General features: G+C 37.8%; 1 protein-coding gene across 2 annotated transcripts in view; it reads left to right on the forward strand.

Moving 5' to 3' along the window:
- CERS6 (ceramide synthase 6) overlaps window positions 1–25707 on the forward strand; it is a 302521-nt gene that overhangs the window by 206734 nt on the left and 70080 nt on the right. For both annotated transcript variants that reach the window (XM_038584736.1, XM_038584737.1), the window contains exons 5-6: window positions 17208–17258; window positions 21028–21120. In XM_038584736.1, the coding sequence (XP_038440664.1) occupies window positions 17208–17258; window positions 21028–21120 (144 nt within the window). The remainder of the gene's footprint in view (window positions 1–17207; window positions 17259–21027; window positions 21121–25707) is intronic.

Consider the following 25707-nt stretch of genomic DNA (forward strand, 5'->3'; position numbering starts at 1 on the left):
GTTTACCTCAGTGCAGAGGCTCTGAACCTGGTAGCAAATGAGTCACCCGGGGAGCTTGTGAACCTTACACGTTAACTGAGCACTAACCCCTCAAAGGTACTATTTTAGTAAGTCTGGAGTTGCTCCCAGGAATCTGCAAGTTAAAAAATAAAAGTGATTATGATCATTGCGTTCAAGAATTGACCGCACTTGATTAAAAATGATTATTCTCCTTACGTATTTCCTAGGAATAACAGTCACTTTATGAAAGTATGTGCTCCTGGTAATTCTGAGACATAAACTTGGAAAGTGTCCTAAGAGGTTTGGATCAACCTAGTGATAATATAAGAAGGTATAATATAGAACAGCAGTTTTTGTTTTTTTTTTAAAGACTACAAGGATTTGATTACTGGTTCAGCATACTGAAGGATTAAGTATTCATCATATGGTGTTTCTGATGTAAAAACACAGCTTCAGAATTCTGATTATGTGTATAATGTCTCTCATGAATTCATTTCTCTGTTACCCATTTTGTTGTTGTCTTCCATAATCACAATATGTTGCGACTGGGGTAATCTAAGGAATAAAATCAATGACTTCTATTCCTAAGATGTTTTTATGTTAAAATTCTTGCCTCTCTCTATTGCTTCAGTTATAGAAAACCTGGTACAATGATCGTTATGGCCATTTTACAGCTTAGAGAATTGAAACAGAAAGTCACACTATTTTTTCGGCTGACAGCATGTCAATTTAAATGGGGAAACAGGTCCATGCAAAAACAAAAACAAAAAACCTAGCAGATTTTTTTCTGCAGTATTTTTATTCCCTTTTCTTCTCCAGCTTGCCAGAGTATGCCAGCATTGTTAAGGTCTGCATCCCAGTGTTGGCCAGCTTCCTCCCATCCCTTCTCACTTCCCCTCATCTCAGTGTTCTTTCCAGGAAAGTCATACGAGGAATTAGCAAGGATGCAACTTGATACTCGCAAATGGCACACAAACAGAGCTTTAGAACGCAGCAGTGAAGTCACTGCCAGTTAAAAGCTTAATGTCCCTCTTCTCTTTTCTATGCCTTTCCCTCCATCTGTTACTGGCTTACTTTATTTACATATAAATAAAGGTAGGAACTAGAAGGTAATGTAGGCAAAACAGAATAGTGAAAGCTAGAAGGATAGAATGATTTCCTTTGGGCTCTTGCTCAAAAGTCACTATTTGAGTGACACCCACCCTGGCCAGTCTGTCAATGTCATCATCTCCCCATCACACCCACTGACACTTTACATCCCTTTTTCTGCTGGATTTTCTCTCTGAAGCCTTCATCATATATAAAATACTGTGTGTTTTTGCTCATTTATCTTGTTTATTTGGTAATCTCCTCCACCAGAAAGTAAATTCGGTGAGAGCAGTGATCTTCTATTTGTTTTGTTCATCCCTAAATGTGTAGTGCCTAGAACATGGTCTGGCACAGACCATTTGCTAGATAAATAAATTTTATTGCATGATTGATGATAAGAATATATTAGAAACTTAATTGTTCTAGCATTCAGTTTATTTTTATACCATTGCTCCAGTGCTGTCATTTCACTAAACATAATCTTATACTAAGGAAATCCACATACAACTGACCTTCTAGTTCCATCTTGTTATTTTTTTAATTTTTAAATTTCCATTTTGTTGTTATTGGAGCTTGTTGCAGATGCCAATTTTCCCTATATTTAGGCAGTTTTTGATTACTTACTTCCTCTTTGAACTAACTAATTCTCCTCTCCTTGGGTGTCCTCTTAGTTTTTCCAGGGGCAGAATCAGTCAGTCGCATTATTTACTGTTACAGTCTCTATCTTGGATTAAATATCACTGGAACAATAACTGCATATAATACAATTCTAATACTATTTGGTAAAAGGTGTCTGTTATTTCTATTTGAAACCAATGGCTTAGAAAACCGGGCAAAATTCTTTCAGGATGTTCTAAAAGGAGAAGGTAAATTGATGAAATCTCACTCAGTTTATGTTATAAAGCACATATTTTATAGGATTGGTAACTGGCAATGTTTAAGCACTGCAAACTGAGATATGCCTATGGATTTGAAAATATATTTATAGTGGCAAAACCCCTTCAAACAGAGTATCTTAGAAACTCTAATTGAAGACCTAAAGCACCATTGTCACTTAATTCAGTTGATGCATCCATTAAAGGATAGTTAATCTCTTAGCTTGATGTGAGATAATACTTCCCAATGATATAGAAGAGTGTGTCTTCTCAGCTCAGTTACTAAAGTTGTTTGTATTGAAACAAGTAAAATGTCATTGTCTGTGACTGTTTCCCATTTAAAGATTACCTCACGCATATTTTCTGAGTCGTGGCCTCCAGAACTGTAGACTGAAATCATCAGGTTATTGGTATACCTTAGCCTGGAGGCCTGTGGCTCCAGCTTGGTTCAACCTTATGGCCTTTGTCAGTATTGCCCTTTTCTAGTACAATAAATAACCTTGTTTTTCACTTGTTTGCACAGGCAAGTTCTGTGATTGATAGTAGATGAGCCTGAAGAATCAGCTATTTAGGGCAGCCCCGATGGCCCAGCGGTTTGACCCCACCTTTAGCTCGGGGTATGATCCTGGAGACCTGGGATCGAGTCCCATGTCAGGCTCCCTGCATGGGGCCTGCTTCTCCTCTGCCTGCGTCTCTGCCTCTCTCTCTCTCTCTGTCTCTCTCTCTCTCTCTCCCTTTCTCTCTCTCCCTCTCTCTGTGTCTGTCATGAATAAATAAATCTTTTAAAAAAAATTGGCTATTTGGCATGTAATAAGTACAACCCAATGAGAGCATTTACCAAACTATAAGAAAGTAAACATTGATGGGTTAATATTGTAGACATTGGTGAACTCAGAAATTCAATAGGTGTTGAGGTAAACAAAACAAAGAAGCGTTTCAAAAATACAACAGAAGATAAAAGGGAATCTGGTTCTATTTGGATAGGAAGGTTGGTCAGTGATATAGTGGGGCTACTTGGCAGTCTTGTTTTTGCTTCTAGGTAAATAGAGAACTTAAGATTACATTTTCAATATCCTGCCGGTTTCATTAATCACCCAGCCTTTCTATCTAATTGATTTTAAGAGCTTTCTTTATTCATGGAGAAAAATAGCCTTTTTTCTTTTTTTTTTTTTTAATAACGGGAAGTTTGTACCTCTTAATTCCCTTCATCAATTTTGTTCATCCCCTCACATCCCTCTCCTCTGGCAATCACCAATTTGTTCTCTGTATTTATGAGTCTTTTTGTTTTGGGTTCTTTGTTCATTTGTTTTGTTTTTTAGATTCCACATATAAAGAAAATCATATGGAATTTTCTTTCTCTGACTTATTTCACTTAGTATAACACCCTCTAGGTCCATCCATGTTGCAAATGGCAAGATCTCATTCTTTTTTATATGGCTGAGTAGTGTCCCATTGTATGTGTACATACTGCATCATCTTTATCAATTTATCTATTGATGAATACTTAGGTTACTTCCATATTTTGGCTATGTTTACTCTAGAATTATAGCAAACATAGAGATATGTATATCTTTTCAGATTACTGGTTTTTGTTTTCTTTGGGTAAATACCCAGTAGTGGAATTACTGGATTGTATGGTATTTCTATTTTTAATTTTTTAAAATATTTTTACTTTATTTATTCATGAGAGACACAGAGACAGAAGCAGAAACAGAGACAAAGGGAGAATCAGGCTCCCCACAGGGAGCCTGATGTGGGACTCGATCCCAGGATCCCAGAATCCCAGGATCACGACCTGAGCTGAAGGCAGACACTTGACCAGTGAGCCACCCCGATGTCCCTCTATCTTTAATTTTTTTTAGAAACTGCATACTGTTTTCCACAGTGGCTGTAAGAGTTTAAATTCGTACCAACAGTACATAAGAGTTCCCTTTTCTGTACATCCTTGCCAAGGACTTATTATTTGATATTAGCCATTCTGACTGATACGAGATGATATCTCATTGTGATTTTGATTTGCATTTTCCTGATGATTAGTGATGCTGAACATCTTTTCATGTGTCTCTTAGCCATCCATATGCCTTCTCTGGAAAAATGTCTATTCGGGTCCTCTGCCCATTTTTTAATTGGACTGTTTATTGTTGTTATTGTTTTTGTATTGAGTTGTACGGGTTCTTCATATATCTTGAATATTAACCCCTTATTGGATATGTCATTTGTGAATATCTTCTCCCATTCAGTAGGCTGCCTTTTTCTGTTTTGTTGATATCTTTTGCTATGCAAAAGCTTTTTGTTGTGGTGTAGGCCCAATAGTTTTCTGCCTTTGTTTCCCTTGCCTAAAGAGATGTGTCTATAAATATATTGCTAAGGTGGATGCCCAAGAGATTACTGCCTATCCTTTCTTTTTAGGAGTTTTATAGTTTCTGGTATCACATTTAGGTCTTTATCCTTTTTGTGTTTTTGTGTATGGTGTAAGAAAGTGGTCCAGTTTCATTCTTTTACATGTTGCTGTCCAGTTTTCCCATCATCATTTATTGAAGAGAATTTCTTTTTCCATTGTATATTCTTGCTTCCTTTGTTGTAGATTAATTGACCATGTAAGCATAGGTTTATTTTTGGACTCTCTATTCTGTTCTAATGATCTTTCTTTCTTTCTTTCTTTCTTTCTTTCTTTCTTTCTTTCTTTCTTTCTTTCTTTCTTTCTTTCTTTCTTTCTTTCTTTCGTGCCAGTACCATGCTGTTTTGATTACTATAGCTTTGTGGTATATCTTGATATTTAGAACTGTGATTCCTCTAGCTTTGTTCTTCTTTCAAGAGGAAAGTTTTGGGATCCCTGGGTGGCACAGCGGTTTGGCACCTGCCTTTGGCCCGGGGCGCGATCCTGGAGACCCGGGATCGAATCCCACGTCGGGCTCCCTGCATGGAGCCTGCTTCTCCCTCTGCCTGTGTCTCTGCCTCTCTGTCTCTCTCTGTGTAACTATCATGAATAAATAAATAAAATCTTTAAAAAAAAAAAAAGAGGAAAGTTTTTTTCTCATATTCAGAAAGCCACTGCTATTTTGCTGGCTTAGGCCTTTGATATAATTCAGTTGCATTGATATATCCTACTTATATTTTGCAGCCTCTCTGCCCCCCCTCCCAAATCATTACCCAGTTTTGGAAGATCAAAATCTAGGAGGACAGGAAGACAGGCTTAATTAAAATCAGAAACTGATGATCAAAACTTAGCTGTATAAAGATCAGTTCTTCTCTGTAATTAACTCAGCAACTCAAAAGATACAAAAGATAACTTCTCTATGCTAATTAGAAGATAAATAATATATAAGGATGTATCACTCATTTAAAGGGTATAGTTTAATAACTTGGCCTAATAGTATTGAGTAATGGTAAATTGAATTGTGAGTTCCCTTCTAAATTTTAATATATGGAAGTAGCAGTAAGGAAAGAGGAGTAATTATTTTCCTGAATTAAAATATCATCATCAAATTTTCATTGTTGTTTAATTTAGAAAATTTAAATCTTCAATACCGTCCATAATATAAAACTTCAGCCCCACATATACAGGACACATCAGAAAACAGTTACTCACTTATGACTATCACTCAAAGATCATAAAATTGGACAAAATGAGCTTTTTTATTATACCAATTACTAATAATGCTCTGATTGTGTTTAATAAAAGTGACTTAATTTTGTTAGTAATTCAAAAAATCTGAATTGCAGTGGATAATTGGAGTCATTCCACAAAGAAGACAAAAAGCCTTTCCCTCAAAAAAAAAAAAAAAAAAAAAGCCTTTCCCTCTGATGTTGGGCTTCCATTTGTGGGGTGTTGGAAGCTGCAACATGATCAGAGCATGGCAAACCAGGATTTTGTCTTGGGAGAAATAAAAGGTGGCAGAGGGAGTGGTGACATGTAGGGCTTGACGGGCTCATAAAAATTAGACAGTCCAACTCCTAATTTCACAGATGAGCAAGCAGATGTATGAATTGACTAACCCACTGTCACCTAGCTGGTGAATGGCAGGCTAAGGCCTGACAGTGGAACTTTTGTGTCCTTTCTGAGTCTCTCTTCCCTATAATGTATTTTTCAGGGATTGAGAAATTAAGGAATTTTTATTTCCCTACTTCTGGATTACCTTGCCTTTCATAAAAGTAGTGTTCTCTATTAATGTAATTGAACATTGCAGGAATTCAGCAGTTTTGCAAGTGTCTGATTTCTCTACAGTTTTCTCCAATAATGATAGCGTGATGCAATTTTTTGATCTAACATTCACTCATGTAAAATATGTGTCTTTCATGGCCATATATGGCCATATCTAGATAGAAGAATACTGGCAGTTTAGAAGATTAGGAAGCATAGAACTAGTTATATTTAACATGTTTGGATTCATGATTCATATTTAGCCTGTTACTTGTAGATTTTCAGATATAATGCATAAGCATGGTCACAAGATAACGTTAAAAAGCATAAGAAAAATCAAGGCTAAATTTTTTTGAAAAATCAAGCCAATAGTTTTAAGAGAGAAAGAAAACAAGCTATGGCTTATCACCCTTTTCTTATATAATTTCTTTAAAGTGTTCTCAAATGCTGATTTTTTTTTTTTTTAAGATTTCATTTATTTATTCATGAGAGACACAGAGAGAGAGAGAGGCAGAGACATACACAGAGGGAGAAGCTGGCTCCCTGCAGGGAGCCTGGTGTGGGACTTGACATCCCCGGATCACAACCTGAGCCAAAGGCAGACACTCAACCACTGAGCCACCCAGGGATCTCTCAAATGCTGATTCTTAAAAAGATAGACCCTTGCTTAAGGGCAGATTTATTAAAAAGAAATTGACTTGTGAAAATCCTGAAAGTCTCTATATTGTTTCAAAGGGTAATAATCCTTATTCTCTTCCCACATCTATGGATTATCTGATTACATATCGTATATCACCACCTTGATGAAAAGAATCTTCTCTACTTATCTTTACTTAACTCTATGATTTTTGGGTTCTTGGGACTAATTTCAGTGTATGTTGGAAATATGACATGGTTCCTAAAGGATAATGAAGTCTATGTTCTTCTGTTTACTGACTATCTTCTGCTTGCCCTTCTGGCTTCAACTACTTTGATGCCTTCTAATGGAACTACCCTCTTCCACCTTACCCTCCAAGATGGGGCCGGGTGTCTTTTTATGTACCCTTCCTCTGCATCCTGTGTTTACTCCTATTGTAGCCTGTTGTAATTGTTTTGTTTTTCTGGGAGATGGTAAGTTCCCTGAGAGTGGAGAACTTGTCTGTTGTGTCTTCGTGACTAACAGAATGCCTAATTCATGGCATAATGAATATGGCCACTCACTGAATATTTAAAAGAGTGAGTGAGGAGGGTGCAATAATATTAGCACAAAGATATTAGGCCAGAGACAAAATGGTTTACATGTGGTAAGGAAGAGGTTGATGGAGATCTTCAGAGTGGGAGGAAGCGGGTAAGTAGCAAAGTGATTGATCAACATTGTAATGAATGCAAAGTTTATTTCATGTTATTTGCTCATTTCATTATTTTCCTCTATTTTCTCTTAATTGAGAATTTATAATTAGATTACTCATAATTTTTTATACTCAAAATATCACCATCAACGTAAATATTCTGAAGGCAGCTATTTCACATACTAGGTTTTAGTTTAAAGTTAATTTGAATTAATAATTTGAGGATTGTAGTATATTACTATGCTCCTAATGTTGTTTGTAAATATAGAGCAAAAGTGTGGCTTTTTTTTTTTAAAGTCCTGTTAAAAATACATGGACTTGGCTACTTTTTATTATTCAAATAAGACCTGTTCATTGCAGAAAAAATATAGCAACAGTTTCTTGTGTAATTTAGTACCAATATACAAACATCAAAAACAAAGTAAAAGTCATCTGAGATAATCATTACTCGAAAGAAAGAAAGAAAGAAAGAAAGAAAGAAAGAAAGAAAGAAAGAAAGAAAGAAAGAAAGAGAAAGAAAGAAAGAAATCATTACTCAGAGATAATCAGTAATTTGGTAACTATCCTGCCAGACATACTGCATGTATATATAGGTGTGTTCGTGTCTCTTTGTCTAAATATATAACTACTTTAAACATAAGGTATAGTGTATATTCTGAGTATAATCTAATTTTAACTTCAAATATAAATATGCCAGTTACATTCCCTTAGCCCACCTGATTTAGCCCAGCTGTGTACACAGTTCCATGCCCTCTTTCACCCTGTTCCACATGAAATGCAAGCTGTGCTTTATGTGCTCTGCTTTCTCCAAAGCTGCAAAGGTCTTTTAGACACAGGGAAGTACACCCTAGAAATATGGGGTAGTTCATATGGAAGGCTCAAGCAGTGGGGAATGAAAGTTGGTGGATAAATGCCCTAGCGCCCAGCCCTAAGTTGGGGCAGTTTTGAGATCCATGCTACATCCATTCTGCTAAAGCCCCCACTGGAATTCAGATGCAGTTGCCTGCAGCAGTAAGTAACCAGCTTGTTCCTGATCTATCTCACCTTCCTTATTTTCCCAGTTCTGTGTTCTGGGATCACCTCTCAAACAGCCTCTACCCACATTCTCGTCTCAATCTGCTCCCACAAAATCCCAGCTAAGAACATACCAATTAGATTTATTTTATTTGAACTATTTTATTTTATTGAACAATTAGATTTATTTCAGTGTATCATTTCTAGGAAAAGAATTATACTGGAAGTCCATGTGCAAATGACTTTACATGTGGATCTAATGAAATTTTTTTCAGCAAAGGTTGGGTCAAAGAATATGCTGATTTTAAAGACCAAGTTACCTCCAAGTCTTTCCACCTCATTTTCTTTCATCTTCTTTTTCCTTCATCTGGTTTTTTTATTCTTGGTTTCTTTTCCTAACATGGAATTAATCAGTCCATTCTGCTTTGCAGTGATCCTCACTGGGTATAGGAGACAGTCCACATCCAAATCAATGGGATAGATGGCTTTAAAGCTTTCTGATCCCCACTCTTGAGAATTACAACCACAGTTACTGTGGGGTATGTGTGGAGTCCCTCAGCTGAGCAGAGGCAGAAGAAGTGAGAACCACTGGCTAGAAGGTTGTAGAAGGCATAGAAATGCTACTCACATTGCTCTTCTCTTTGTTTCTATGATTAAACTCTCATAGAGACCCAGTGACCTCAGGGCTCATCTCCAAGGAAATCCTTCTATTTATGTACGCTTGGCAGATCTGCAAATTACCTTCTAAATTGATTGCTGAATGTGCTGAAGACACAGCTTGACCAGGTCTTGAAGCCCAGTATCTTTTTTAAAGCCTGATCAATACAGAAGGCTGCTTTCTTTATATAATGACATGGAGGTCAAGTCCAAATTACATTTGCACACCACGAGAGCTTTCAGAGTAATGCAGATGCCAGGGGCTTCTGGGGAGCGGTCACCATTCTGCCTTGCAGATTTATAGTCCCATATCTACTGACCTAGGAAAGAAGGAAAAGGTACAGTCTTGCATTCTGGGGAGCACCCCAGACTGCTCACCCGTGGCCCGCAGCACCTTCATGCTGACAAACTTCTGGCTTCATTCTTTTCATCCCAAACACAATTTATCAGTATTTATACTCATCAAGCATGAAATAGTTCTTTGCATTCTGAGTTATTTTACAGTATGTATTAAAAGTGTAGCTTATTTTGAATAGATTTGATTTTATATACATTTAAATCATATAACTGAAGATTTCTGAAAAGAATTTGCAATGTTTGTACAATAACATTAACATAGACATTAACATCAAAAATTGCACATAAAGGGAAAAGTAAGCAAAGATGTTAAGGGACAATCACAGTTGCTGTGACTAAACTTTAGAAATCAATTTCAGCTTCCCAAAACCAAGGTAAAAAGATAGTAATACGATAATGTAATTCTCATTTGGTAAGAGGAAACATGCTAAGCATTCACAAAGAGGAAGTGTTTATTTCCCCTTGAATTCAATTTTAAAGAAAAATGTCATGGAACTTATACATTCAGCTTAGGGTAGACTAGTGGTAACCTTTCTAATATAAATTCATTACAGGCATGTCATGTTTATTTCTTACTGTAAGTCCTTAATAAGCCAAAGGTGTAAGATTTGAGTGTCACTCAGTGAAATTGGTTTCAGTATAGTTCAGGAATCTAGGTTCCTGGCATTATAAAACACAGTCCTAGGCTCTGTATTTGGTACATGAACTATGTGGAGGCCAGTGTGTCTCTTAGAATGTATTCCTTGACTGTCAGTTGTCTGAGCCAGGCTTTCTGAAAGCCATATAGGAGTTTGGATAAAATCAGTGAAAAGGTGAAATTTTTGCCTCTAAGATGCTGTCCTTGGGTAAAGACCCATACACCTTTCACATCCTTGATAAATCAAAATTTCTTTAATACTTTTTGTGATTCCTATTCTTTTATTACATCAGAATAGTTATGAATTCAAATGAACTGCTATGCATTCAGCTATATGTCCCTACTGATTCTTGGGGAAAAAAGTGTATATGTGTGTGTATATATATTTATATTTACATTTAACACTTGTTAACTAGCTTTCTTTTCTCTGGTCTTTTGCTTCAAACTCTATTGTTACTTTAGGTTTATAGTGACGTGGTAAACATGAGTAATCTGAGGTAGCCTACTTGCCTTGATTTCTTTTAAGATTTCAGTTATTTTTTAGAGCAATTTTTTGTTCACAATAAGATTGAGGAGCATATACTGAGATTTCCATATCCCCCCTTCCCCACACATGCATAGTCTGTCCCATGATCAGATCTCCCACCAGAGCAGTCCATGTACTACAATTGATCAGCCTATACAGACACATAATCACACAATTTCTAGTTGACATTTTAGTTCACTCTTAGTGTTGTCCATTCTATGGGCTTGGCAAAGCCTCCTTGATTTTTGATGATTGACCCATCCTCATGATAGGTGGCATGGAACCTGAAAGGTAGATTTGGTGGGGGTTTTTTAACTATTATTTTTAAGGAGTATGTCAAATGGAACTTAAAAAAAACAAACAAACAAAGACCAAACCTATCTTATTTCAGATGGTAAAGTAAAATGATCAGATCTGACCTATTTTTGTTAATTCTGTTCATAATGAAACCTCTATAGAGCAGCAGATAAAAGAAGATACCTGATAAAAGTGCACATTTCCTGACCCTTAAAAGGGCTTCTCTACTTTTCTCTTAAGAAAAAAAACTAGTTATACACAAGTCTAAGGCATATGGTCAGAATGCAAATGAGACCTATAGGATGATATCCCCTCGCACCCCCCTACACACGGCACTTCTGACTTCCATCCTGGTGCTGGGGTTGGGTTTGCTCATGGGAAGTAGAACCACAGAAGCGTCTCATGGGACACACAGCCTTATTGATGGATGCGCTTGCCTCAGAGTTGTGTCTCAAGTGATGTGTCTGGGAGCAGATGTGCATAATATAATGAAAAATCCCATTATACATTGTGGTTTAGGTTGAGTGTGTTAGAAATCATTTCTTATCCACAGCATTATGGTCCATCTCAGTTTTGTTCAGATGTTTCATAAGTCTTAAATTGAAATTAGTTGATGTGGAGTTTAATAGCTGTTTAAGCACGTTTATAAAGGATTGTCTTAAGATGCTGTCTTAGCTCTGGCTGTCATAACAGAATACCATAGACAAGGCAGCTTAAACAAAACATATTTATTTCTCACACTTTTGGAGGCTGAAAGTTCCAGATCAAGGTTTTAGCAGGGTTAGATATCTGGTGAGGGCGCTTTCTTTCTGGCTTGCCTGTCTTCCTGGTGGCCATCTTCTCACCGCTCTCATCACATGGCCTTTCTTCTGAACACGTGGGAGAAAGATCTCTCACCTCTTCTTATAAGGCCACCAGTCATTTCACTATAGGATTATCATCTCATCCTTATGATATCATTTAACCTTAATTACCTCCTGAAGGCCCTTAGGTATTTAGGGCTTTGACATATGAATTCTGGGGGAAACACAATTCAATTCATAGCAGATCCTAAAACAAACAAAAATTGATATAATTTCTGTTGACAAAGAAAAAAAACAGGAAGTAAGCTTGAGGGATCTTGTCAGTGATTGATAAACGTGGAACTCAAAAGTGAGAAGCCTGATTACTCATATTTATATGTGGGTTCTTTTGTAGGTTAAACAGGATTTGGAGGCCCTTTCTAACCTGAAATTCTTTTTTTAAATGTAATAACTCAATGAGGGGTAATCAATTCCAAATGCCCATGGTGTTTCTCTTTCCTTTTTTTTTTAACATTTTATTTATTAATAAGAGAGACACACACACACACACACACACAGAGATGGAGACATAGAGGGAGAAGCAGGCTCCCCGCAAGGAGTCCGATGTGGGACTCAGTCTTGGTACCAGGATTACACCCTGAGCCAAAGGCAGATGCTCAACCACTAAGCCACGCAGGCATCCTTGTTTCTCTTTCCTTACCCATTCTTTGTACCCAGGGTACCACAGGGAAGGGAAGTGGAAGGATCTGGCTGGCCTGGGTTTAAATCTTAGGTTTTCTAGTTATCAGCTGAGTAGTCTTCAATTAATTATGGTACCTCTTTGAGATCACTTATTTGTTTATAAAACAATTAACAATACTTGCCTTGATGCGTATATTGGTGAGAATACAGGCTTTATGTGTGTATGTGTATAATATATGTATATATATATTTTAAAGAAAACCCAGTAGCTTAGATATGAGAAAAATGGTAAGAATTTGTCCCTTTCACACATACAATCCAAGTAGACTGGGCCTGGTAGGAGTCCTCTGACACCAGCCTCAACAGAAACAGATGTAGGGTCCCAGGTGACTGCTCCAGTTTTCATGACCTCCTTCCAGTAGGAATGGAGAAAGGGTGAGGGGACCTCATTCACATGAACTTTTAGGGGCATCACCTGAGTTCTGCTCATATCCCTTCCACCAGAGCTTAGATCTGCGGTTATATCAAACAGGGAGGTTGGTTGAGAAGCAATGTCTCTAGCTAAGTATTGTTTTACTAGCCATTTCTGCCTCAAATTGTTATTATTAACATTAGAAATCATTCATTCATTTACCCAACGTTAAATTGTGGAATATTGGAACAAAGGGCGTAGCAAAGATGCCCAGCACATGGTAAATACTGAGAAGATGGTAGGTATCTCCTTAGTTTCCCCATCCACCTTAATACTCAAAACGTGGTCCAAGGCCCATTAACATCTGCACTGCCTGGAAGTTTGTTAAAAATGTAGAATCTCAGCCCCAAGCCAGACCTACTCAATCAGAACCTACATTTTAATGGTTTGAGAAGCTTCAGGCCAGCATGTTGTCTCTTATGGTATCTGCTGGCTATGTTAGTTTGAGCGCTTATAGTATTGTTGTGAGAATTAAATAAGAGAGTATGTATAAATTACTTTGAAATCTGTGAAGTGTTTTGTGACATTATTTAAGTGTATGTGTATAACAGAATAATGTGAATCTGAAAGTACTGAAATGACAAGATTGGAGACTCCTTGGGTTTTTAGATTTTCCAATCTTGATAATATGACTTGATTTTGTAATACCATATGAAAAAGGCATATTTATTTCTGGAAAAATGTGCTTGAATTGCTGTGTACTATTCTAAGCTCAGACTTATTATTATTTAGGAAGATGCTAGGCTTACAATTCTCAATGGAGGGTTTTCAGTGTATTTTTTTTTTAATTACCAGTGTTCTTTTTTAATGTCTATTTCAGCTTTTTATGTTTTGAATTATGTTACTATTTAATTTGCATGTTGGAATATGCAGATTTTAATCTCAAATAAATGTGGAAATGATTCTGAAAAAAGATACCTAGAAATACGGAAAATGGGGATCCCTGGGTGGCGCAGCGGTTTGGAGCCTGCCTTTGGCCCGGGGCGCGATCCTGGAGACCCGGGATCGAATCCCACGTCAGGCTCCCGGTGCATGGAGCCTGCTTCTCCCTCTGCCTGTGTCTCTGCCTCTCTCTCTCTCTCTCTCTCTCTCTCTCTCTCTGTGACTATCATTAATAAAAAAAATCTTTTTAAAAAAAAAAAAAAAAAGAAATACGGAAAATGGAAAAATTGATTTTAAGAAAAGATAGCTCCATGGTATCAATTCAGATAAAAGAAATTATAACTAATAAAAGAAATTAAAACTAATAAATTATAAACAGCTAATTCAGATTTATACACAAATGTTGAACTACAAAAATTAGGAAAATCATCTTCTCATGAACTTAAGTTTTCTAATCCGTAATTGAGAAAGATGACCTTTATATTTGTTCTGTGTCTCATAGTGTTGGGGAGGTGCATCACTTGAGACCGCAGAAAAATGTGGTACACATATAGAAGATGATATTCATATCTACCATTGTCAAAGTGAGAGATATATGTGACATGCAGTGCATTTGAAAAAACTTATTAAATTGTTTGGCAAATAAGTTTGCAGGCTGAGCTAGGGCCCTGGTAGCTCCATCGAATTCATGATATCTAGGCCTTTTGTTCTTGTTTCAAGTGGGCAGGGTCCACTGGGAAACAAAGACTCATCCAGTATTTCTGCAGGTCAGTCAAGTTTCGGCACATAATAGAAACAGAGGTCTAGGTGGTGTACGTCTATGATGCACAGAGGGAAAATCATGCATGTTAGGGAAAAAACAGAGAAGCCAAGAAACAGAGGAAGGAAAGCTCTAAATAATGGATTTTTCTAGGTCACTGGGAGTCAGACCTTTGTTCTCCTTCCTGTGACTAGGAGTGACTGCAGAGGGAGAGATTCCCACCACATCTGGAGGCAAGCACACACCTGCCCCATTGGCTTGAGACTAGTATATTCAGAAAAATGCTGGGGGGGGTTGTCATAGACCTTGCGTTTAGTTCTGTGTTCCTTTTCTTTCTTTCTTTTTTTTTTAAAAGATTTTATTTATTTATTCATGAGAGATAAACACACACACACACAGAGAGAGAGAGGCACAGACACAGGCAGAGGGAGAAGCAGGCTCCATGCAGGGAGCCCAACGTGGGACTGGATCCCGGGTCTCCAGGATCATGCCCTGGGCCGAAGGCGGCGCTAAACCACTGAGCCAGGCGGGCTGCCCTCTGTGTTCCTTTTCATTGGCATTTCACTAAATGAATGCTAAACTGTCAATTTGGGTAGGTGCTGGGGGCGTAAACATTTGCATATGACATACCTTTCCCTCCAGGACTTGCAACTAATTGTTGAAATAATAAACAGCTTTATTAGCAAAAGGGCAAAAACTAACATTCCTACTATACTTTAAAATAGATTTTGGTATATTATGCCCACATTTAAAAATTATGTGATTTATTTATTAAAAATAAATCTATGTTTATATCTGTATTATATAGACAAAAGACCAAAAGTGGGCTGTACATGAAATGTTAACAGTGATGAAAATACACAATATTTTTCATTATTTTCTGTGTCTTCCTCAATGGACATGTGTTCATATAACTATGTGACAACAACATAATAAACTTTGAAGCCTCCAAAGTATTTTTATACATGCTTTCTCATTTGATCCTCACAAGTGCTCTGTCAGGGAGGTCAGTAATACACATCAAGGTTACAGGTGAGAGAAATGGAGGAGACAGATAAGCAAACGACTGAGGCACCCAGGATGTTACATTGCAGTGAGGTTACATGACAAGTACGGCGCTGAAGAGGTAGCCAGGGGCAAAGCCAGGAAAAAGAAAGGCAAATCAGTAGTGCTTTAATGAAAGGAGGATAGTTTAGGGCCAAGAATGGCTTTTTGCTTCAGTCCGGCTCCCTGTACCGAGGCCGGTTCAGTTTTTATTAGATCCAGAGGCAGGGGGCATAGTAGTCACATTTGGGTTGGAGACCAAAGAGCCTGAGTTTGATTTCTGGCTCTGGGACTACACAGCTATTAACCTGGACAGTTATTTCCAGACTCAGGGCCTCACTTGACCTAAGTATAAAATGAACCGAACACTACTAGCTATTCTAAGGATAAAGTGAGTTCATATATGAGAGCCTTTAAAAGTGTAAGGGAGTTTGGACCTGAACAACTTTTTAATTGGTTCAGTAAATAACAGATTATGGAGAAAAAGCCTTTAAAAAAAAAGTGTGGATATAGGGATAACTGAACAAATACTAACATTGTTATCATCATCATCCTCATCAATGCAAGGCTGATGAGGCTGATGATAGGATGACAGGGTATCTGTACCTCTCAGGGAGACAAGTACCTTATCTTACTGCAGACAGCAGCAACTTTTAATCTCATAGGATCTGGGACAAGGTAAGGAAGGAGGTTAGGTCCATACAAATATATATAACAATCTTTTAATGATAATATTATCATTTTGAGATGCATAAACATGGACTAAGCTAAGGATAGATTATATTTCTTAATAAGAAACATCCAGATGTGGACCAAATGTATGTAGATGTATGCTGCAAGATGCTGATAACTGTAGGTCAGAGATGCAAAAGAATTATAAAGTTAATGCGAAAATATGAGAAAGTTTGTGCTGGTGTCATTGGATTGTTCAGCAGCCTGATTAAATTTATGCCAGTCTCTCCCTGCTTACTATAAATGTTTGGAATCTGTGTGTACACTTAGCTGTTCTATTTGATTTTATAGTGTTGTAAGGTTAGTGATTGCTGTCAAATTAAGAATGATTGTTTTGTCTTTAGAAGACCTTGGCCTTGAGTTGGGGGATGGAGTGGGCTGTGAAGGTTAATTCCCTCGGGCCTGGAATTAGTCTAGGCCATTCTACTGAAATCAGTATACCTGCCTGTTACTTAACCACTAGTCATCAAAGCATGAAAGGATTGATTGATAAGGTTGCTTTGCAGCCTTAGGTTGGAGGAGTTTCAAAGTAGTTTGCACCAACTGTCAGCATTGTTTATTGATAATAGTGAGATTGATGATTTGCATCTGGTCTAAGTGAGACCCTTTAAGGCTCTGCTGCAGAGACTGGTTAAATAGTGGGAAGGTGTCTGTGTAACCAACTAAATACAAAAAAACACCAGCGGGGACTCCATCACAGAAATACTACCAATTGAGTTTAGAAGATTACCCAGAGAGAATGTATAATGGAATACTAAATGCTTTAATATCCTAATTCTAGCTAAGTCCTTCAGTTCCCATTACAGGTATATTATTGAAATCCCAAAATATTGGGGGCAAGAATCTGTCATAAACATCTCTTATCCTGCTTCATTTCCAAAACCTGTAAACTGTGTTTGTCATTTTTTTCAGACCCCCTGGTTGTGGAATACAAGGCATTGCTGGTACAACTACCCCTATCAGGTAAGAAAATATTACCTTCTGGGTCTTTACACATCCAGAATATCTTCCCTAGGTCAGATTCATAGTTTTAGGCCCCTGCCTACACTACCCTGCTGTTTGATGCAGACTTAGCCTGGTTAAGGGAAGTAGCTTGTGTTCTCAGAGAAGTTCAGAATCAAAGCTCACTTGCTTTAGCAAATGGAATAAGCTGGTGGGTGCATTTGCTGGAGAGTAAGATGCAGTCAATTCGATAGTTGGGCAATTCCTGCTTCTAACAGCTGATCTATGTATAATCACTGCAGAGGACCTGAAGACCTGACACCAGAAAGGGTCTGTCTGGACAGCAAGCAGGCAAAGGTCAAGTATAGGGCTGCGGGGAGCATGAGGAGTTCAGGCCACTTTCTGGCTTCAGAGCAGTCTCTAAGTATGTAAATCAAGCACCATTTCCCTGAGCATAGAAATCGTATCATTACACTAGACTTAAAACCATCATCAAAAATGAGATTAAAATGATATCTCAGAAAGGGAACATTTCAGATCCCTGCACCCATCATACCTTTGCCTCTGTCCATGAATTCAATATTAGCATGTGTTTTGTTCCTCAGATCGGCTTCTACTTGAATGTCATAGCTGGGTCTTTTCTAGTAATTTCTTAACTGAAAATTTTATAGAATTTCTAGTTTAATTGAAATATGTTATATAAGAGAATCAAATGCAACTAGGCATTTTGGTGATAAAATTAAGAAGACATACGTTACAATAGGCACCTTGGATTTTTGACTGCAGTTCTTTGGGTTGTCTTTTTAGAGGAATTTCATCTTTCTGATGTGCATAAAATTAATGAGGAGCAAGCATGCTCTGTATCTGCTCTGATACATTCAGTGTTGCAGCAAGGGCTAGGGACACACTGAAATGGAATTCCAGTTTGCATTTCCATCTCTTTCATGTAGTTTATTCGGATTAGAAAAGAATGTAAACAAGCAATATGGCTGAGAAAACTGAGCATTCCAGGGCTTTCTGATAGAGACTGAAACAACATTGAAACCAGTCACTTGCTGTGTACAGTTGTAATTCTTTTGTTTTCCTACCTTAAATATTTGGGATTATACCTCTCTTTGTGTCTTGTAATGACATACTGAGTGGAAAAATCCAAATATATCTAGAATTCTATTTATAAAACATCAAAGCCTTCTAGAAACTGTAACTCGTACATTGATGTAGCAGGTGCATTTATGAGGTAAACTCTGTCATATGAGCAACGTTAAGACAAATGTCACGTGAAATGTTAATACCCACTCTTCTTTATAACTATAGCATAGTCTGAAATAACTTTCACATTTATGGCTGGAGCTAAGGAATTGCTTTTTTCTGAGATAATTAGTTGCTGGGGCAGTGGCTCAAAATTTCGTTGCAGACCGTGACACAGGTAAAAAGATAGATTTAACATGAAAATTGGAGTCTGGTGGATAGTTAACGTTTAAAAATAAGAACCATTGGGGTGCCTGCCTTAGTTGGTAGAGCATGTGACTCTTGATTTCAGAGTTGTAAATTTGAGTCCCACGTTGGGTATAGAGATTATTTAAAAATAAAATAAATCTTAAAAAAATAATAAAATAAAAACTAAAAATAAGAAACATCATTAGTATGGAAGGAAAGATACTGTGTGTGGGGATTCAGATCAAGATTATCTTCTGCTAATAACGCATCATCACTCATAAATGAATAATTTGGCATACAGCCCCAAAATCTAGGACTAATTAATTCACAATCTCTTATGGGAAGAGTGGTCATCTTAGATAAACTCCATATTCTAATAAAAAAAATCAGCTCTGTCTTTTCGTAGGTATAGGGAAAAATTAAACAGCATGTAACTATTACACATGCAATTAAAGTGCATTGTCAGTAGCTATGTTTCCATAAATATGTAGATTGCAGTTCAGTGTCAATCTCAAGCCTTAAAAGTACTTTTAAAGACAGATCATGCTCATGAAGCATATTTATTATGTAGTTAGCATGTATGTTAAATAATTGAACAGTCTTTTAGATAAAAGTAGTGGTCTGTTGCAATTTTATTAAAGGCACACTGCTGCTTGTATAAGACTATATATGTAAATACATAATTTATTATATGATGATCTTTATATACATGTGTATATTTTAAGTTTAATCAATGGAAAGTGGTCTTTAGTTGGGCTTGTATAGTTTGTCATAAAGAGCCTGAGTTGGGAATGAGAAGCCCTAGTGTGTTGGTCACAGAGCCTCACAAGCTATGATTGACCTTTCAGTCCACACTAACTGACAGCAATTTCCTGTCAAATATACCATCTAGAAAATGATGGTACTAATTTTATAGGATTTTTATGAGAGTCAAAGAAATTAACAAGTGGGTAAGCTTTGTCAACTGCAAAGCACGGCATGAATATGATAGTGTTGTAATGTGATGCTCTCTTATGAACCCTGTGGTTTCTTGATGTACTCTCACTTGTCTTCATAGCCCTCCATGGCTTTTCCCAGGTGGTGTTGCAGAGAATCTCATTAAAACTGAAATTTAACCTTGGCTCCAAGGGTCCTGAAGCCAGTGCCCTATATTTTAGACTTCATTGCTGCCATATGTCTGACCTGAATACCCATCCCTTATTATTGCTAATGCTTGCAAATTTTAAAAGGACAATTCAATGGAAAATATATTATCTCCAGAGTGTGCTGAGCTTGATAAACACACTGATGCTCATTGTCACTCAGAGCTTGGGATTGCTGGTGGGTCTGTATCGTGTCCCCTCATGTATTTTGTTGCCAAAGATCAGTGGGAGGGACAACTGTTTTTCTTTGGTGCCAATGCATAAATTAGTCGGTAGAATCAGTAAAGTGTGTGCCAGCTTTCTCCTGAAAGTCATTTGTTATGCTACTATTGGTTCACAAAGCATTAAAATTTCAATCGTAGTTACTGGATATGCTATTACACATTGTGGGTAGCATGGAGATGATGCTTTTCAAAGGACTTTCATTCATTCTGGCAAAGTAAGACATTTCATTATAGCACCGTAAACAAAATAAATATTCCTGACTTCTACTGCCTCTCTGAGCCTCTCCCCATTCCTGGACCTCTGAGGCAGATAGAACAGGTTTTACCTCCATTCTACAATAAGTAAACTAAGGCCCAAATTTTATACCTACTAAACTATGGAGCTGAGACTTGATCTCAAATTTCCTGGCTGAGGGCCTAGCCTGGTATTTCTTGGCAGCTTCCTTATCCCTGTGTCTCTTAATAAATATTTTTAAATTGTCTTTTTTGATATTTGCAATGTACAGCACATTTCCTAATAACAAGAAAGCTCCGATTAATGCAGAACTTGAAACTTTGCCTCTGTGACCCTCTGGCACCCCAGTTCTATCACCTACCTCCCTTGCTCCTGTACTGTGGAATCTCATAGCACTTTCCAGGATTATTCCTTTTGTGTATGTATTTTGTTTTGTTTTGTTTCAGGTTGCCCAAGGAATCTTACAGATACTTATGTCAAGGAACCATAAATCCTATTGTTAAATAGTGAATTTGGTACCAAATGTTCATACTCACTGACACTTTTTTGGTTGGTGATGAAACAAAACTTAATGCCATCAAGCTGTGGATTAAAGGCATACTTCAAAGCCCTTCTTCTCCACAGAGAGAATGGGGCTGGAATTTGAAGAAGCACAAGACCATGTCACTTTTCAGCTCTGAGCTTAAGATATTTGGGACACAAATTGGTTTCTTATTAACTATTAATCTTTCCTTTTTTGCTTTGATCCTCAGCCACTCACAACTGACCTTCACTACTATTATATCCTGGAGCTGTCGTTTTATTGGTCATTAATGTTTTCCCAGTTCACTGATATCAAAAGAAAGGTAAGAGTGGTTATGTTGTAAAGTGCTTGCAGATATGTGTCCTTAATGGCCCTTGGAAGATGGGTGTAGAGTCTCAGAGGCACTCACTTCCATCTGCTCTCTGGCCGTACTACTTTCTGCATTTCTACAGGAAGTTCCTTATTTTGTTTGTGGTGCTTTGTATGTTGTTCATAGTCTCTCTTTCCTCCTTCCTCCAAACTAGTGTTCTTTTCTCCAAGAAAAAAAAAAATATCAATGAATCTTTAACAGCAGTTAATTTCTTCAGTCTGGTTCACAAGGCCCTCTGTTCTTCAAATTAAATAATGAAGAAAAATTGTGTTTGTTGCCCCTGGGAGAGAGTAAATTCTCAGTGTTCTAGCCCCACAAATGAATTTTTTCTTAATTAGAGTTAATGATCCGCCTATCTAAATAGTTATTCTTGCCTATTTGCCACCTAAGAGTTATATTTCTAAAACCCTCAAGACAAAGCCAAACTACTTGGAGTAATATTCAGGGTTGTCAGCATGATTTGAAGCCAGTTCTCCAGTCTCATCACCCCTCCTTGTGTCCTACACACACACACACACACACACACACACACACACATCCTAGCTATGAATATCTTTTCATCATTGTTCAGACATAATTTTTTTCATGGACCTTTGTTTTTTTTATAAGGCCTTGCCTTGGCTAGAACACATCTTATGTCTCTCCTCCCAAACCCGACCTAGTAATCTCTTCTTTGAAGGCTAATTCAATTCCCCCAAAAGTTTTGGCCACTCCTTTAGTTTACAAGTGCCCACTGTTTACATATTGTATTTTTTAACTGTAGTTGTCCCCCTTGGGAAAGAGTAAACTCTCAATGGTCCAGCCCCATGAATGAATTTTTCCTTAATTAGAGTTATCTACTATCAAAATACATCATGAAAATACAACATCCCCAAATGAACTGGATCTGGTGGCCTGCCTCTGTCCCTCCCCTAGCCTTAAAGGGCTAAAGAGCAAAATATGTTTGTCTTTATATCATGACTCCCGATGTACCTGCTTGTGATGAGGATCAGAAAGTTTGGGATGAGTGAATAAATGGACTCATCAGAATGTCTTCTGACTTACTGATGAAGATCTTCCAAACTCCTCTGCAAACAGAACTGTGAGTTGCCAAGGAGCACAATCCTGTAACACTATAACATCCTTGGTTAGATCAGTAACCTGCTAAATTGCAAAGTGGTATCCAAGCAGCTGAGGAAGAACATGTCAGAGTCCCTGGCCCTGGTACCTGCGTGCCTTTTCCCCAGGTACATGCATTCCACTCGCCTACAGCAGTGGCTTTCTTGGCTGGCAAACAGCTGTCTCTCCTACCTTATGTGGCTGCACAGCCTTAATGATATATGTATGTTGTTTGATTCTCAGATGGGGAAGGTCCCTGTGTGAGGCTAGAGCTTGGCCTATCAGATAGCTCGTTGACAACTATAATTAGTGGTTCCTTAATCATTGTGTCACAGTGGATCCCTTTATGGAAAGGTTTAAAGATTCTTCAGTGATGGTATGCCAATCAGATTGGATCTTATCTGCCTTATATGAAGAGTCTTCTTCACTCACATGCTTAGTACTTGTAGACTGGTTATTTCCTCTGTGCTCGGCTTCTTGTGCATTTTACTTATTTTTTTAAACCTTTAATTGTAAAAATACAAAACAAAATTTTACCGTCTTTAACCATTTTGAGCGTGCATTTCAGCAGTATTACACACGTTCACATTATTGTGCAACCGGTTTCCAGAAGTCTTTCCATCTTGCATAACTGAAACTGTGCCCGTTAAACAGTAACTCCTGTGGTCCCCTTCCCCGGCCCCTGGCCACCACCACTCTTCTCTCTGTCTCAGTGATTCTGACTACTTTAGGTACCTCATGTAAGTGGAATAATACCACGTTTGTCATTTCGTGGCTGGCTTATTTCACTTAGCAAAATGTCCTCAGGATTGTCTGAGCTGTAGCACGTATCAGAATGCCCTTACTTTATAAAGCTGAATAGTGTGCATTTTCTTTTCTTTTGAGGAGCACTTTTTCCAGGTAGCTACCAAAAAAAAAATGTATAAAAAAGGGAGGTTTGAATAGTTTCCCATTTTGTAGCTGGGAAAATTGATATATAGTGAGTTTAAGTATATTTCTCAAGGTTGTGCTAGGTGGGAATGAATCCGAGCCCAAGTTTATCCAGCAAGGTTCTGTGATTCACTCTGAGATTAGACGTGTAGACAATTCTTGCATTATCTTTCCTTGCCATGCTCCCGACATTAGAGGCAGTAAGCCTTTTGCAGCCCTTTGCCATTTATTGGTTTCTCTTTTGCTTAGTGAGAATTAGGTGTGCCATCTAGAGTCAAATAGGTTAATAAAAGCAAGACTATAACTGTACTTGGCTCCCAGGAGCCTAGTCCTCGCATGACATTGCTATCCTAAAAGTCACCAAACCCCCTTCCATTTGCTTGAACTTTCTCAATGTGCATTTATTTTATTTTTTTAAGATGTTATTTATTTGAGAGAGAGTTAGACAACACAAGCAGAGGGAGAGGGAGAAGCAGACTCTCCGCTGACCAGGGAGCATAAGGTGAGGCTCCACCCCAGGACCTCAGTATCATGACCTGAGCTGAAGGCAGACACTCAACCAACTGAGCCACCCAGGTCCCCTTCAATATGCATTTAATGTATGTTTTCACTGAGCAAAGAGAATGCCTAGAGTCTTCATTGTTTTAAGTCAAATGATCATTACCTAATAGTTACCTTGAGTGGATGATATTCAGGGGTTGAAGTGTATCATTTTGTAAGATCTTAATATATCTTGCATCAGTGTGGAAACCACTGATGTATAAAAAAAGGGTAATTTTACAGTGAAGTCCGTGGAGTTGATCTCAGGCCTGCACATATTGTCAATGTTTAGTAATGAAGCATCATTTTTTTTCCTTAATCAACACCAATAGCTTACTTTAGACATCTGGCACCTCGTCCTTCTTCAGGTGGTCAGAGTACCTCTGTCCATTCCTGGTGCCATTGGTTTATTCTTCTGTCTTGCACAGAATGGGAATTTAGCCACCGCCAGACCTGTGTATAACTCAGCATGCATTTTAATATGAAGAGCCTTCTTCTCTGTTGCCATCTCTCATTAGTGAATCGTAGCATTTGCTTTTCTCCTTTGCACCATGCAAACTGTCCCTGCGGGTCCCTGGTTGTTCTCTGTACTGCTCCAGGGCTTGCACAATCTGCTGTTCCATCCATCAGCGAGGATCAATCGAATGTCCTGGCAACCAGATACATTCCCTATCTTGCATTATCCCTACCAACTATTAACTAAACCCTATAACAACAGCCTACTTCCTCGTTACGAACTAGAGCCGTATGAAGACACCATTGACCAGTAGCGAAGATTTTTCTTAGGATTGTTAATAGAACATTATAAAGAATGTTCTTTTAGTTTCCCTATTAAATGACAATGAACTTGAATGGCCATTTCAAATAGGAACCAGGATTTATAAACATTGAATCCAAATGCATGCTTCAAACTGTTAATGATCAATAGCTGAAGTGAGGTTTAGAAATCATTTTTTTGTGACCCATTGAGTTTATAAGTCTTTCTAAAATGGCTTTTCTATCCATAAACTCTTTTCCTCCGGAAGTGTCCTAGGATTGCCAACTTTTTTTCTTAGTTGCTCTGTTTCTAAATAGAACCTGGTATTTAAAAATGCCTTTCTCTTGATCCTTCCTGGGGTTGGTACTTATTTAGTCAGTGATGGGATATATTATTATTAACCTTCCCAGAGTGAAGGGACAAGCCCAGATAAAGTCATTTGGTATCTTGGACTTACAATTTAAATATTCTGTTATGTGCTACCAAGATATTTTGAGGATTTTACCTTACTTACCTTTTTCTTCTTTCTTCCCTCCATTTGTTTCTCCTTCCCTCTCTACCTATTTTCCTTCCTTCTCTGTAAGAACAAAATTGTTAAGGGATCTTATTAGAACATCAGGTATATTCTCAGTATTCAACATTATTTGAAACATCATTTATATCCCAAGGCTTAATTTTTATTGAAATTCTGTTCTTTAGCACCTGTTCACAATGAGCATTTCTCCTGCACATCTAAATTTTCCAAGGGAAACTAATAAATGTGTTGGAGCCCAGAACAGCTTGCTCATGTCTAAGCCCTATGTCCCTTTTAACTAAGCTGCTGTTTGGCTTGATAGCCTGGGCCCTTGGCCAATAAACCCCGCTCGTGTTCAGAGTCCTTTGTAGGAAATCATCCATGGCCAGGTTCCAGGGCCCAGCTGGTGAAAGCAGCTTGTTGCTCTTTTGGTCTTTAACCTGAGAAAAACTACATCCTGTAAAAGATTCCTAACAGAGAGAGGTATGATGATTACGTTTAGCAAGAAACTTGTTGACTGGCTTGTGTTTACTCTCTGGTAACTTCTTCAGAGAATACCTGGCACCTGTGCTGTGAATAGGGTCTTGCAATGCTCCAGATCTTCCCTGCTTCAATTAGTTTTAAGGTGAAAGAATAGCATGCAGTAATCTCCTTTATAAGGAAGCAGGCTGGCATGGAATTAAATGAAATAATATCCATG

The sequence above is a fragment of the Canis lupus genome, chromosome 36 (genome assembly GCF_011100685.1).
Source record: "Canis lupus familiaris isolate Mischka breed German Shepherd chromosome 36, alternate assembly UU_Cfam_GSD_1.0, whole genome shotgun sequence".
In the NCBI taxonomy this organism is placed as follows: Eukaryota; Metazoa; Chordata; class Mammalia; order Carnivora; family Canidae; genus Canis; species Canis lupus.